Source organism: Nycticebus coucang, chromosome 4 (assembly GCF_027406575.1).
Source record: "Nycticebus coucang isolate mNycCou1 chromosome 4, mNycCou1.pri, whole genome shotgun sequence".
In the NCBI taxonomy this organism is placed as follows: Eukaryota; Metazoa; Chordata; class Mammalia; order Primates; family Lorisidae; genus Nycticebus; species Nycticebus coucang.
In genome coordinates, this window is record NC_069783.1 from 28735262 (window position 1) to 28750111 (window position 14850).

The following is a 14850-nucleotide window of genomic DNA, read 5'->3' on the forward strand; positions in this document are numbered from 1 at the left end:
GAGTAAAGAAACATACTATTTCATTAGGCACGACAGATATGTTTATGTTACTAAGTTCTGCAAAAAATTTTATGGATCCTTGTAGGGTACACAGAAAGGCTTATATAAAACTCTTCAACAGCTGTTACAAAGAAAATACAGATAAGACATGTTCATCAGAATGAGGCTGTGCAAATTAGCCTGCATCAATAGATTTAAAAGAAACTAACCAGCTCATAAATAATTTCACTTATGTTTGTAAAAAACAAAAAAACTAAATCAGTGTGATTAAGTCTTACACTTACAAGAAGAGTAGTGGATAAAGAGCATCTGCTTTCAACATCTTTTATTAAGAGACAGGATTTTACTGGCTTAGCCACCTGAGTGATCTTCTTGCCTCAGCCTCCTGAGTAGATAGGACTATAGGTGTGCACCACCACCTGGCTAATTTTTAACTTTTTAGTAAAAACTGAGACCTGTTATATTGCCCAGGCTGATCTCCAACTTCTGGCCACAAGCCATGGCCTCAGCCTCCAAAGTGCTGGATTACAGACCTGAGCTATCAGGCCTGGCCTGCCTTCAGCTGTTTAAATATGAGCATAGTTAAATTCCTTCACATTTTAAAATAATCTTAGTAATCAGGCTCTATAAGGCTCTGAATTTTTAGCTATCTGTTAAAATACTTTTATTTTCATTGCCAAGTGATTGCATTAATGACCATCATATAGACATATCCTTATATACAGTAATTGGCATTAGTGTTCACGCTTTAATTTTATGTATTCAATTTTGTTATTTGAATTAAGATCAATGTTTTGCTTATTTGTTTTTGAGTAGTCTTGGAAAAATTATCAACTTGTTCAATCTATTTGTTTCAACTGATGCTCAAGGATTGCTTTTTCTAGTAAAGTATTTGGGGATTGTGACAAAGAAATAATCCTAATGTGGATTAACTAATTGTTCTTAAATTTTTATAACTAAAGTATTTTTAAATGTAAAATAATGCATGCTTATTCTTTAAAAAATTAGAGTAATATTAAAGTTAATGGATGTAAAAGTGAAAGCTGAGACCAGGTGCAGTGGCTCACGCCTGTAATCCTAGCAGTCTGGGAGGCTGAGGCGGGTGGATTGCCTGAGCTCACAGGTTCGAGACCAGCCTGAGCAAGAAAGAACAAAACCCTGTCTCTAAAAATAGATGGGCGTTCTGGCAGGTGCCTGTTGTCCCAGCTACTTGGAAGGCTGAGGCAAGAGAATCACCTGAGCCCAAGAGTTTGAGGTTGCTGTGAGCTACGACGCTATGGCACTCCACTGAGGGTGACAACAGTGAAACTCTTTCTCAAAATAAATAAATAAATAAATAAACAAAATAAATAAATAAAAAGTGAAGTTCTGTTCCTTTCCTGTTTCCACACATGGCAGTGACCACTAAAAACGTTGTTGTTGTTGCTAATGTATCACGTAATTAGAAGACTTTATGATGGATGGTTAGTGCACAGAATTGGCAAAAATCTCTAAGTCTAGGCATTGATATTCTAAAAAGCATTGTTAGTGAACATACTTGTAGCCACCATCCTTTAGAACATTGTAACTATGCCTCCCACCACAAACTATCATTATTCTTTTATCTTAGTCATTTTCTTTTTCTTTAAGATTTTACCAACCTTGCATATATCTCTGAACTAACACATATACACACCCCTTCTCTCTCAGGCTGGTCTCGAACTCCTGACCTCAAATCATCCTCCCTCCTCGGCCTCCCAAAGTGCTATGATTATGAACATGAGCCACTGCACCTGGCCTAGGCATAATCATATATATTTCTATATTTATTTATTTACTATTTTTAATTGAGCAGTAAGTGTACTGTAACACTGCCATCATTAGGTAAAGGCTTCTAGAGGTAAACTGTCTTTGAAGTCTGACTTCACTTTCCAAAGAGTAGACCAGATCCTTTTCTTTCTTTCTTTTTTTTAAATTAAGTCATAACTGTGTTCAGTGATGGATTTATGGGGTACAGTGTACTGATTTCATATACAATATGAAATGCTTAAATTGAACCATCACCTCGCTTACTTACTTGTTGTGCTAGGACATTTATAGTCTATTCTTAATAGTTTTGAAATGTACCATTGCATTATGTACCTTAGGTGAAGTCCCAACAAATACCCCCCCCCTCCTCCCTTCCCCGCTCCCTTCTCTTCCCTTCTTTCTGGACTATAGTTATGTTTTACCATTTGTATGAATGTATAGGTGATTATATATTGCTTTCATAGTAGTATTGAGTACATTGGATACTTTTTTTCCATTCTTGAGATACTTTACTAAGAAGAATATGTTCCAGCTCCATGAAGGTAAACATAAAAGATGTGAAGTCTCCATCCTTTTTATGGCTGCAAGTATTCCATGGTATACATATACCATAATTTGTTAATCCATTCAGGGGTCAATGGACACTTGGGCTGTTTCCATATCTGGCAGATCCTTTTCTGGGGAAGGTGATAGGCAAGTTCATGCATGAAGGAATCTTGGGAAGCAGGGCTCACCATAGTCAGGGCATCTGGTAGGACTCTGCAGGCGTTGGCTGTCCAGTGGGAATGTATTTTCTGTTTCTAAATTCACCATGCCCTCCTTCCATTTCTCAGGAGCAGGTCAGAGCAGAGTACTTATGACAAAGTTAAGTGTCATATGCTGGTCTGGAAACCAAGTATGGAAGGGAGAACAGGAATTTTTTTAGTACATGATCAGGAAGCCAAATACAGATTAGAATTTGTGTCAGATTCACCTGGTCATTCTATTTTTCACTCAAAAAGATGGTTTGTTTAGTAGCAAGGATTTTTGTGATACAGCTTTCAGAGAGTCTTCTTGGGCTCTCCCTTCAGGAGCCTTTGTTTACTCCTTTGTTTTAGTGGGGACAATTTTCTAGTAGTTTCTTAAAAAAAAATCATATAGGAAGTAACTTTGACACCTGGTGTGTATAATAGTGTTTTTATACTTTTTATATCCTAACACATGATTCATAGAGTGATGGGTTGGAAATTATTTTCTTCAGAGTTTTTTAAGCATTGTTCTGTTTTCATCTTCTGGTATTGCTTCTGAGAAGTCCAAAACCAATCTAATTTTGGATCCTTTGTGTGTGACTTGTTTTTCCCTCTCTAGAAGTTTTATAGAATGTTCTTTGTCTTCACTGTTCTCTAATTTGCAGTGATGTGCTGTGGTAAGTATCTGTTTTCATCAGTTATTCTGGCTTTCAGTACGCTCTATTAACGTGGAGTATCACTTTCTCCAGTTCTAGGAATCTTTCTTGAATTATTTGTTGCTGATTTCCTTTCTGCCACTTTCTCACTACTCTTTTTGATCTGGGTATTATTGGCATATGAGACCTCCTGTCTTGTTTGTAATATTCTTTGTACTTTCCATCTCTTTATCTTCTGCTTTACTTTTTGGGAGATTTTCTAAACTTTATTTTCTAACTTTTTTGTGTTTTGAATTTTTGCTGTTTTAAACTTCCAGTGGTTTTCTTCTTCTTTTTATTTTATCACAAGAACATGTTACTCTTGTTTCTGAATATAGTGTTTGTCTTCTTAAGAATGTTTAAGATAGTTTTCTTTGAAGTTTTTTTTTACCCTGAATACTTTATTTCCTTCAAGTTTACTGTTTTTCTGTTTAATTTGGCCTCTGCTGTCTGCTAAACTATTTCTTCAGGTATATTATTATCTGTTCATAATAAAAAGTAGGTGCCTTAAAAATTAAAAGCGTGCATGTAAGTGAGGCTTCTGAACTTTGGGCTTCATTGGGTGGTGATTTAGGTGAACTGGTTATTAGGGGACCCCCAAATATTTCTATATTTTCATCTTTCCTCATGTCTTCATCAGATTCCCCTGAGAAACATGTTCCAGTCTTCTGCCTGCAGCTGTTATTCAGCACCATGTGGCTATTTAAATTTAAATAAAATTAAGTTAGAAATTCAGTTCCTTAGTAGCGCTAGCCACATTTCAAGTGCTCACTAGCTACACATAGCTAATGGCTACCATTTTGGACAGCACAGCTACTGAACATTTCTATCATGGCTGTAAGTCCTATTGGATAGTGTGACCTAGTACCAAAAAGCTTGTTGCCAGTCATCTGAGAGCCCAGTGAGAAAGATGGTCTCGGCATTCAAGATTCAGCATACATGTGATCACTTAATCCCACCGTCTTTAGGACAATAACTGTGCCCTCAATTGTGAAACCCTGTTTTAACTTCTCTAAAAAATAGATTGGCTGTTGTGTGTGGGTAGTAGAGGGACAGCTACCTGGAAGTGTGGAGAGAGAAGGGCATCTTCAGTTTTCACCTGACCTTTATTTTGGCAAACCTTAATTCATCCCCATTTACATCTGGATGTGGCTAATTCTTCCATTTCTTGGGGCTTTGGAGGATTCTGCAGCTTTCTTCTCAGCTTGTCAACTTTTCCCTCTGCTGGCTTTATGCTTTACCTTTTTAGGTCTGCCAAGATAGTCAACACTTAGCTTCCTGCTTTCCAGCTTTTAAAATGTTGTTCTTTTTTTGGTTATCCCTATCTTTGTTGGAATAGAATTAAAAAGAAATAACTTTCACCACAGTGTAGTAGTATTTTTTAGAGAATAAAGTTAGGTATTTCTTTTTTGTTGTTTTTTGAGACAGGGTCTCACTGTGTCACCCAGGCTACAGTGGTGCATCATCATAGCTCACAGCAACCTCAAACTCCTGGACTCAAGTCTCCTCCTGTCTCAGCCTCCTGAGTAGTGGGGACTATAGGTGACTGCCAAGGCATCGGCTAATTTTTTCTATTTTTAGTAGAGATGGGGTCTCACTGTTTCATAGACTATTCTTGAACTACTGAACTCAAACCGTTCTCTTACTTTGGCCTCCCAAAGTGCTGGGATTACAGGCATAAGCCATATCATGGGCCCAGATATTTCATCTTGATGTGAAAGCTCTGCATATCTTTTTTATTTTGCTTTTGATTTTTGGAATTCTTTTCTTTTGTCTTCTTTTGACACACTGATTTCATTAAAAATAACAAACATATATAAGCAAAAAATATAGACTAAAATGAACTGTAACATTACAAGCAGGTATACTACTCCATAATGGTACATATAAATAAAAATGGTAATCCTGGTCTAGCTTATGTTTTGTAACCTCCTCAGTTTGCTTAATTGTGCATGGTTCTGCTAAATGTCTTCTATTTGCCTTCTGGATCCTCTCTCCATCCTTTTCTACCCCATTGTCTGCTCCAAGAGGTGGGTTTGTGTTCACATTTCAGTTGGGTGAAGTTAAGGGGAAGCCCTTAAAGGGGATAAAAGGGTGGAAGGAGCGGGAGGAGACGATCTTTATCTCTAGACGGCCTTGTTGTGAGTAACCTTGGGCTTACCATGCCCCTGTTACAATCAGACCTTTTTTATATGCTTTGAAATACACATATGCACATACATAAACATGCATATAGATAGTCACACTTTTAAAAATTTGGCATGTTAAGGCAAAAATGGCATCATGCTTCCATAGTATTTTGCAGTTTATCTTATTTACCTAATAAGATATCAAGGAAATCCTTTTCTATCAGACAGTGTAAGTTATCTTATTCTCTTGAATGCTGTTTAGTATTTCTTTCATAACACAGGACAGTGCCTGTGGCTCAATGGAGTAGGGCGCTGGCCCCATATGCTGGAGGTGGCGGGTTCAGACCCAGCCCCAGCCAAAAACTGGGGAAAAAAAAAAAAGTACTATAAAATGTTTCTTCCTGCCCTTACCAGTAGGCTTTTATTGCTCGTTACTTATTATTACAAATTATACTTCAGTGGACAACCTCGAACCCGTATCTTTGTGCATTTCTCGAGTATTTCTGCATATAGAATTCTTGAAATGCAAATACGTACATTTCTATTTTGACATGTTGTCTCACACTTACCTAAAAGGTATTACTAATTTATTATCTTAGTAGCAAAACAGAAAAATATCTTTCTACTTATAGCCTTGCTAATGTTAAATATTATAAGTACTTTTTAAAATGATATAAAAGGAAAATGGTATCTTAATTTTTATTTTACTGATCACTAAAGAGCACATTTCATAAAAAATGTGTTAGGCCTTTTTATTGAAAAATATGTTAAATTTTGACTGAGTTTAGATTTACATTAATATTTAATTTGTAATTATAATAAATGTATAAACATAATAATCTATATTTAATTATACTTATGTGTTTAAATATATAAAAATAATAAATAAATATATATAAAAGTCAGCACAAGTTAGTTTTCAGTTCCCTACCCCCACCCCTTTTTTGGGGGGGAATTTCTGGAGTTAGCCAGTTCGTAGAGTAGATGAAAGAAGAATAATTTCAATGTAATGTGGTTGCCTGGTTTTGTGGGTATTTTATTGACTCCTAGTCTTATGAATAAATAAACTTACAGTTGGCTTAATTCTTTATGTACTTTTATTACTCATTATTTACTTGGTTAGCCTTTATTTTTTCACTATCTGCAGTTCTGAACATTGAATTTTCTGGGAGTGTCCGTAGTTTTAGGTTCTTTCTCACAGTTCTCTCATTATAAACAGTTTCAAGTACTTGTTGAGAACCAAATCCCTCATTTCTTCACTTATAAATTCTATTGATATAATCAATACCTTACTTTTGAGGCTTTTGTTTGGATTAGATGAGAATGTAAAGTGCCTGTTTTAGGACACACTTGATATTATCAAGGAATATAACAAGGTCCTTTTGAAACTTCAAATTTACAAATATACTATAGCATGTTACTCTCCCCAAGAAGTGTATTTGAAGGCCCTTTAGCATATTGGACAGTTGGCCAGAGTCATTGCTACCTAAATGATTTGTTTTTTTGACATCAATCTTGTAGTGTTCACAATTGAACTTCTTAGTTTCAACAGAATTACAGATTGCTTCCATGTCAGGGATCTTTGGGTTGCTTATGAATAGCTGAATTTCTGTGTTAAATATGTAAATACTAATAGCCCTCTGTCAAGTGTCTGACAAATATTAAGTGGTCAAAAGGTAGCCTATATTTAGAATTTCTGTGTTAATAGAGGCCTTAAAGAGAATTTTTCTATCTTCCTCACTTTACAAGTGAGGTGGCCAGGTTAAGTAATGTCTTAGTGATTATCTCTGGCTGTTGAGTGTTAAAGTTGCATTAGTCTCTGCTGGCTCACAGACCTCTGATACCAGCCTCTGTCAGTCCTGGGATTTTGCCCAGTTCCGTGCCCTATCTGTTTTGAAGTCTAGGGAAGGCTCTTAACAAAACCAGTCTGTATATTGATTGAGTCCATGCATATATAGACCTTTTTGCTTTAAACATTTATTCTAAAAAATGAGTCTTATGCTTTAGTTTTTTTTTTCCCTACCCCTGGTGACATGGTAAAGTTAGTAGTTGTGGCTGTCCTGGCTTGTGGGTATGTACTTTATCCCTAGGACCTGTGCTTTAGTGGTTTGGATATATAGGAGACACACAGCCCACTAGTGTATATCCTATATCTCAGTAATACATAATAAGTTACAGCTCCTGTTAAGCCAGGCAATTTCAAATTTCTGTTAATCTGCTTGTTATTGCTTGGTATAGTCTCTCCCTTCCCCATAACCATTCATCTTCCAGTAATCTAATGTTTTCTTTAATTCCTCTTAGCAGAGTTCATCTTACCTGCTTTGATCTACCCTTAACACCTGTTGCATACCTCTTTATACCACTATTATAGCATGTATCAGTGACTTGTAATAATTTATTTTCACACTTAGCTTCCCTACTAGACTGCAAGAGCAATGCTAGTTAATTACACTTGTTATGTGAATAAAATAAGAGGCTTATGTGAAGTGAAATAAGTTTTCTTCTTTAGCAAGGAACTATAAATATCCCTAATGGAGTCCATAAATCCTTGTTAAGGAGTGTCCTCCCACACTGTCGTACTCCAGGAATAATATATGCAACTGAACAGTAAGTTGGGGTGGGCTATGTCTTGGTTCATGTGCTCTGTTTTGTCTTTTGTTTAGTATTGGAGCTGTTTGAGTCACAGATGGGTTAGATACCAGGGACAAACATCAAAATTAGAATCAGATTACGAGCTAGGAAGTTAGTGGGTTAAGTTAGTGGGGAAGATTATATTAATTTACTGAAGGAAAAGTGGTTGTTTAGGAAGAAGTTGTTGGGTTACATTTAAAGTATGCTTAGTTTTTCAGGATTATCTACAATTTATTTCTGTATGTCTGTATTTGGCAGTAAAATCTATGTGTCATTTTTAAACTATGCTTATTTCTTCTCCAAATGGCCTTTTTAAAAAGAAAACTATTAGTAGTATACAAAGAATGCACAACAGTGATACTGAATTGCAGTACTTGTAATTATGTTTCAGTGATGTGACCTTTATTATTTACTTTAAGGGATTTTATAAGATTAGATATTTAGTTTATCAGCTATCTTACCAGGCTTTCTTCCAGCAGAAGCTGGCAACTCCCATCCTTGCCCCTCCCTGAGTTTTGCTATGCTCTATGAGGTCAGACAATTGAGTTCTCAAACTCATCCTAGAAAAAGTGCTCCATCCCTCATTGCAGAATATCACTATAGTCACCTTCGAGGTACTCCCCTTGAGAAGCTATGTACCATGTCAGAGTCCAGTCCACCTTTCAAAGCAATTTTGGAACTCTTTTTCTGGAATGGCCATCAGAGCTGTCATTGTATGAGGTCTTGACAGTTAAGTTTGTGAACCCATCCTAGAAAAAGTGGTACATAACTCAGTACTGAATATCTCTACAGTCACCTTTGGAGCATCCCCCTTGGCCATCTGGTGACCATAGTGATATTCGGTAATGAGGTTTAGAATTGTAACATCTTTATTTTATTGTCCAATTAAAGTGTGTCCTGTCTTGAGTCTGACTTCTTAAACTTAGCACAATGCCTTTGAGATTGACTGAAGACATTGTACAAATCAATAGTTTGTCCTTATTGCTGAGTAGTATTGCCAATGGGTGGATGTACAATAGTTTGTTTCTACGTTCACCCCGATTGACATTTGGGTTTCAGTTTTTAGCAATTGTGAGTGCTGCTATAAATAATTATGTACAGGTTTTTGTGTGAAGATAAGTTTCCCTGTTTTCTGGGTATGCACTCGTGAAAGTTCTGGGTTATATGGTAAGTGTACATTTAACATTTTAAGAAACTGCCAAACTGCTTTTCATAGGGGCCACACCCAAAATTTTTCATAGTGGCCACGCCATTTTTCATTCCCTCCAGTGGTGTATATGAGTTCTGATTGTACCACATCCTTGCCAGCACTTGGTATTGTGAATTGTTTCTAGATTTTATATTTTTAAAATTTTAGCTATTCAAAATAAGTGTGTAGCTTGCTAAATCTTTTTTTCTCCCCAGTGGTGAAATTATTTTCCTTTTTTTTTTTTATTAAATTATAACTGTGTACATTAATGCATTTATGGGGTACAATGTGCTGATTTTCTATAAAATTTGGAGTGCTTACATCAAACTAGTTAACATAACCTTCATCTCACTTGTCCATCAATCCCTTGAGAATGAGAAGAGGATACAGAATAGAGAGAGATTAAATGCAGAGCTAGGGAAAAGCCCCTAAGGAAAAGATGCACCACCCTTTAGGGTTACGTCTTTTAGATTGTGAGAGTTTGGCAATGTTTATCATGTTCGTTGTTGTATTCCCAAATTACTAGCACAGTGCCTGGCACACAGTACAGATCTTTGTGTATGTTTATTGAACCATTGAAAATGAAAAAGTTATTGAAAGGTTAAGGAGGAATAAGTGTAGAATAGAAAAGTAATTTCAGATTGATTCTAATGTGAGCAATCCCAGTATATTCATCCTTTTATATCTGTGTAATTTTATGTTTAAATGCATGTTTAGGGGCTGATTCCCAGCCCCTGAGAAGGAGGGAGATAGCAACATGTAGCAGAAGAAACAGTTTGTAGAAAGGATTTGATGCTGCTTACTTGTGTACCCTTACAAAAGTCATCTTAACTCTCCAGGGCCTCGACTTCATTACTGTAAAATGAAAAGATTTTATTAAGTGATAGCTAAGCCACTATAGTTTGTTTTGTTAAATCACATCAGATCAGATATTGATGAGGAAGAAGCATGCCAGAGCCTTTGGGGGGAGCAGTTATATGTTTGTATGAATACAGTGTGAAGTGTAGTTCAGTGGGATATAGGAATGAGGGTCTAAAAGGCCGATTACTAAAACAAAAAAATAAAAATAAAAAACAGGGAATAGAAAAAGATAATTATAAGATTTTCAAATAGAGTAGCACCATCGCAGGATTTGGGAGGCAACTCGTAAAAGGAAGTAGAAGTTAAAAACAGTGAATCTAGAAGTTTGTGTGTGAGGGGATTCTCTTCCCCCACCCCCCCGCCACCCCCTTTAAGGAAAGCTTTTTAAGTTACAGACTGGGGAGAAGCTCTTTATAGTGTCTTTTAATGCAAAGAGGAGGGCTTGAGCCTCCGAGAAAAGTTGAGGATATGTGGGCAACCCCAGGCCCGCTGTGGGAATTGTTTGGCTCTCTTCCTCGCAGTGGTCTCTTTCTCCACTGTTGCTCTCTCATTGCACTTCATAGAAGTTCAGATCTACAGTTTAGCAGAAAGTCAATTCTTAGTATATGTTTATTCTGTTTGTACTTTGAAGGGTTTTGGTAAAGATTTCAAAATATACATAGTCAAGTATTGGTGGAGATTTAAAAATATACTTAGTATGCAGATAAACTTGATTCTGTGGTCGATAAGGGATTTGACCTGTTTTGTTGTCTGTCTGACATTTTTAAAATGCACCATGACATTTCACATTTTATTTCTGTTTCCTCTTGTGTTCTTTTTAAATATTCACAAGTCTTGATCTCTGGAATACCTTTTTTAATATATAAATTTTAAGGCCATTTATTGTTTTCATAGTTTTAATGTTTCTAATGATTTTATCATCCCAAAGCAAAAGATAAGGTTTAGGTTGTAAAATCAAAGGTGTGATATATTCATTTTGGACCATATTTACAGCTTTATTTTAAAAGATCACTATTTTGGTTTTAAAGACCATCCCTACCCCTCAACATGATCCTTTGGCAAATGGTTTAGTAAAGCCAGTGAAGAGTCTGACTTCTACTTAATCCTTCAGCTCATAAAGAGGCAATTTAAGACCAGGTGCCTCAGATGTTATTTTGACATTTTAACGTAAAGATTGAACATTTGTAGATTTAAAAAAAAAATTAGTATACTCTGTTTAACTGCCATTGCTTTAAGGTTTACGGTAGTAACTCCTTATCTGAGGTTTCAGTTACCTGGAGTTAACTGTGGTCTGAAGATAATTAAATGAAATTTTATGCATAAATAACTTATACGTTTTAAATTGTGCACTGTTTTGAAGAAAACTTGCACCATCTCTCTCAGTGCTACGTGAGATGTGAATTATCTCTTTGTCCAAAGTATTTGTGCTGTCTGTATGCCCCCCACCCTGCTGTTAGTTCCTTAGTAGCGATGGGTAGTTAGATTGTCACAATAGGGCAATGTTGTGTTCAAGTAACCTTTGTTTTACTTAATGCTTTATTAATAATAACTTGTTATTAATCTTACTGTACCTAATTTATAAGTTAAACTTTATCATGGGTATGTATGTGTACATATCAGAAAAAAACATAGTATATACATAGGGTTTGATTCTCCTCAAAGTTTTAGGCATCTACTGGGGTCTTAGGGCATACCCCCCTCCGAGAAAGGGGAACTTCTGTTCTCCCTCTTAGAGAGTTTTCTGCAGTTCTTCTTGTTTTGTCTGCCTCTGAGGAGAGCAAGAAAGCCTCTGGAATATTTCAGAATTTTGTTTTAGATGATATCCTGGAAAAGAAAATATCCAGTTTTATGTTAAATACTAATAACCTGATGAAAAAACAGAGGCTTCTTAAATAAGGCAACATTTTGTTTGTGTGTCAGACATCACTCTGTCAAGAGTGTCATTTCTTAATGTACTAGTAACTTGTTAGGCCTGCAGACCATGTAACGGGGTCACATCTGTGAAGTTCAGGCTCTTACGTTGTTTATGAGAACCTTTCGTGGCCCTATAATTAAAGGGTATTATGTGCATCATTCTGAAATTGAATTTGAGCAGATAAATGTGCAATAACAAAATACAACTTTTTTTTTATATATATATCTTTCAGAATCATGGTGTCATGGAAGGGGATTTACTTTATACTCACTCTATTTTGTGGAAGCTTTTTTGGAAGTATTTTCATGCTGGGTCCCTTTTTACCATTGATGTTTATAAACCCATCTTGGTATCGCTGGATCAACAACCGCCTTGTGGCAACCTGGCTCACACTACCTGTGGTAAGTCATACACCAAAGAAGGAGACTATCAGCTTGTACCACAGTGGCCCAATGTTTGACTTTCTTAAAGTGAGATTGGATTATAGAAGAAACATAAGTCCTTTATGTTATATAAGAGGCATATGAAACTTCAAAGGAGGGAAAATATGAAAACTAGAGAGAAATAAAAATAATTTATGTCTTTGAAATAAAATACCTCATTAAAAACGATATTCAAAATTAAAATTTTTTCATATTTATAAATTTTTTTATCATTGAGGTATACTTTGCATATAGTAATATGTGTGAATGTTAAAGGTACAGATTGAAGAATTTTTATATCATTAAATTTGCATTTATTTTTTTCCCTGATATAATAATTAAGATTCACATAATATATATATATTTTTTTACTTGTGACGTTGATGTGATTGATTCATTTCTTTTCAGTAATCACAGAATTTACGAACAAAGCAATTTCCTATGTCAGATTAGGTTACCGACATCTATAAGGTCAGAGTACGTACAAAATACGCAGTACAGGCAGTAGAATCTTGCTCTGAGCACATCCTTTTGATCCTGAGCTGATGACTTCTGCAGAATTCCAGCCCAGACTTCTTCAACTTTCCCTGTTGCTAACAGCAGCCCTTCTCCAAATATTGAATGAGGTGTGTGTAGTTGCCTTTACCTTGAAAATTCAGGTTCTATTTCCTGAAAATGTTCTAGTACTTATTTTTCCTGATCAACAGCTAGACCTTAATGATACTGGGCTTATTGATCTACTGTGGTAGAGAGGTAATGAGAAACAAGAGGGGGAATACAGTCATCTTTACCTATTTTTTAAAAATGAAGTTGCCAATGTCCCCCCAGGCTGTATACGGACTGCCTGCATGTTGTGTTTATAGAGAGGAAATTACCAAGCTAATGGCTGCTGACCCCTTGGATGAAGGTTGACTGGGATATATTTGGGAAATCAAAGTAAAACCCAAGGGTAATGATGCTCATAACTGTTTATCATGTAGGTGGTACATATTGTGGTAGATATTGTGTTAGTTAGGAGGATGGCTTCGTTTCAAGTGCCACCTTTATTCCCATTTTACAGAAGAGTAAATAGAAACTTTGAGAAATTAAATAAATTGTTCCAGGTCATGCATGTAAGCAAATCATTTAAGCAGACCTGAGATTAATACAGTTTGTCTCATGTTAGGGCCTTGTAGTAAAACCTCCAAAGATTACAGAGAGCCAAATGGAGCCTTAAGAGCTCCCTGTGTGGGAGGTTCCGTGGTACCTTATGAGTGTTTCAAAAGAAAGTTTAGGATTCTGTCAGGGAATGCCTGACGTGAGAAAAAAATCTGAGAAAATTAAAAAACTAGGCAATAAAATCAGTGTCAGTAACAGGGTGATTTCACTCACAGTTCAAGAGGAAAGTTTGGCAAGAAATAGTCCTAGAAGGCCTTCTCTTTTGCTAAAGAAGCCAAAGGCATAGGATGATGAAGCCCCTGAAATGGGGTGTATGGAAGTATTTTTTGGATGAGTATGGTAAAGAAGTTTCAGGGTCATACTAGCCTTGGTCTCAGTATTTTGCTGATTCCATAAAATGAGCTGTGCAGTGTTCCTCCTCTTCTGTTTTTTGGAAGAGTTTGTGTAAGATTGGATTTTTCCTGATATTTTATAGATTTTACCAGTTTAGCTATGTGAATGTAGAGTTTTCTTTGTAGGAAAAACAATGGTAGTTTACTTTATTTAATAGAAAATTGGCCTAATCACAATTTCTATATTTTGTCAATTTTGGTCAGGCATATCTTTTTAAGGAATTCGTCCATTTGTTCTTTTCTTTTTACTTACCAAGTTTTGGGCAGAAATTAATTTGTAATATTCCATTATATTCTCCTTTTAATGCCTGTGAGATCTGTGATGATCTCCCCTTATTCATTTCTGTTACTGGTATTCTGTTCTGGTATTCAGTCTTACTAGCAGTTTGTCAGTTCTGTTAACTTTATCAGAGAACCAACTTTGGCTTTATTAATTTTTTTCTATTGTGTGATATTATTGATTTTTAATATTTAATTGTTATTTTACTTTGGATTTAAATTGCTCTTTTACTCTAAGCTTCTTAAAGTAGAAATTTAAGCCATTAATTTTTAAATATTTCTTTTCTACTATTAATTTAAAGATATACATTTCTCTTTCAGCATTGTATTAGCTGCATCCCATAATTTCGGTATATTTTAATTATTGTATTATATAGTTTTAAGTGTTTTCTAATTACCCTTGGGATTTCTTTTTTGATTGTGGACTATGTAGAATTATGCTCCTTAATTTAATTTAACATTTTGGGCATTTTCTAGCTATTTTGATTTTAAATTTAATTACTTTGGGGTCAGAGAACATGTTCTATAAGATTTCAGTCTCTAGAAATTTATTTTTATATTTTTATTTTTTTATTAAATCATAAACACATAGATCATGTATACATTAATGCATTTATGGGGTACAATGTACTGATTTCATATAGAATTAGGAATGTTTACATC

The 14850-nt window shown here is 35.5% G+C and overlaps 1 protein-coding gene across 9 annotated transcripts in view; it reads left to right on the forward strand.

The window, feature by feature from the left end:
- Nucleotides 1–14850, forward strand: part of LCLAT1 (lysocardiolipin acyltransferase 1) — a 217116-nt gene that overhangs the window by 87732 nt on the left and 114534 nt on the right. For 8 of the 9 annotated variants that reach the window (XM_053589206.1, XM_053589203.1, XM_053589202.1 and 5 more), the window contains one exon: nucleotides 12169–12337. The exons of the other annotated variant lie outside the window; for it this stretch is intronic. In XM_053589206.1, coding sequence (XP_053445181.1) covers nucleotides 12173–12337 — 165 coding nt within the window. In that variant the 5' untranslated portion in view covers nucleotides 12169–12172. The remainder of the gene's footprint in view (nucleotides 1–12168; nucleotides 12338–14850) is intronic. 9 annotated transcript variants of the gene reach the window in all.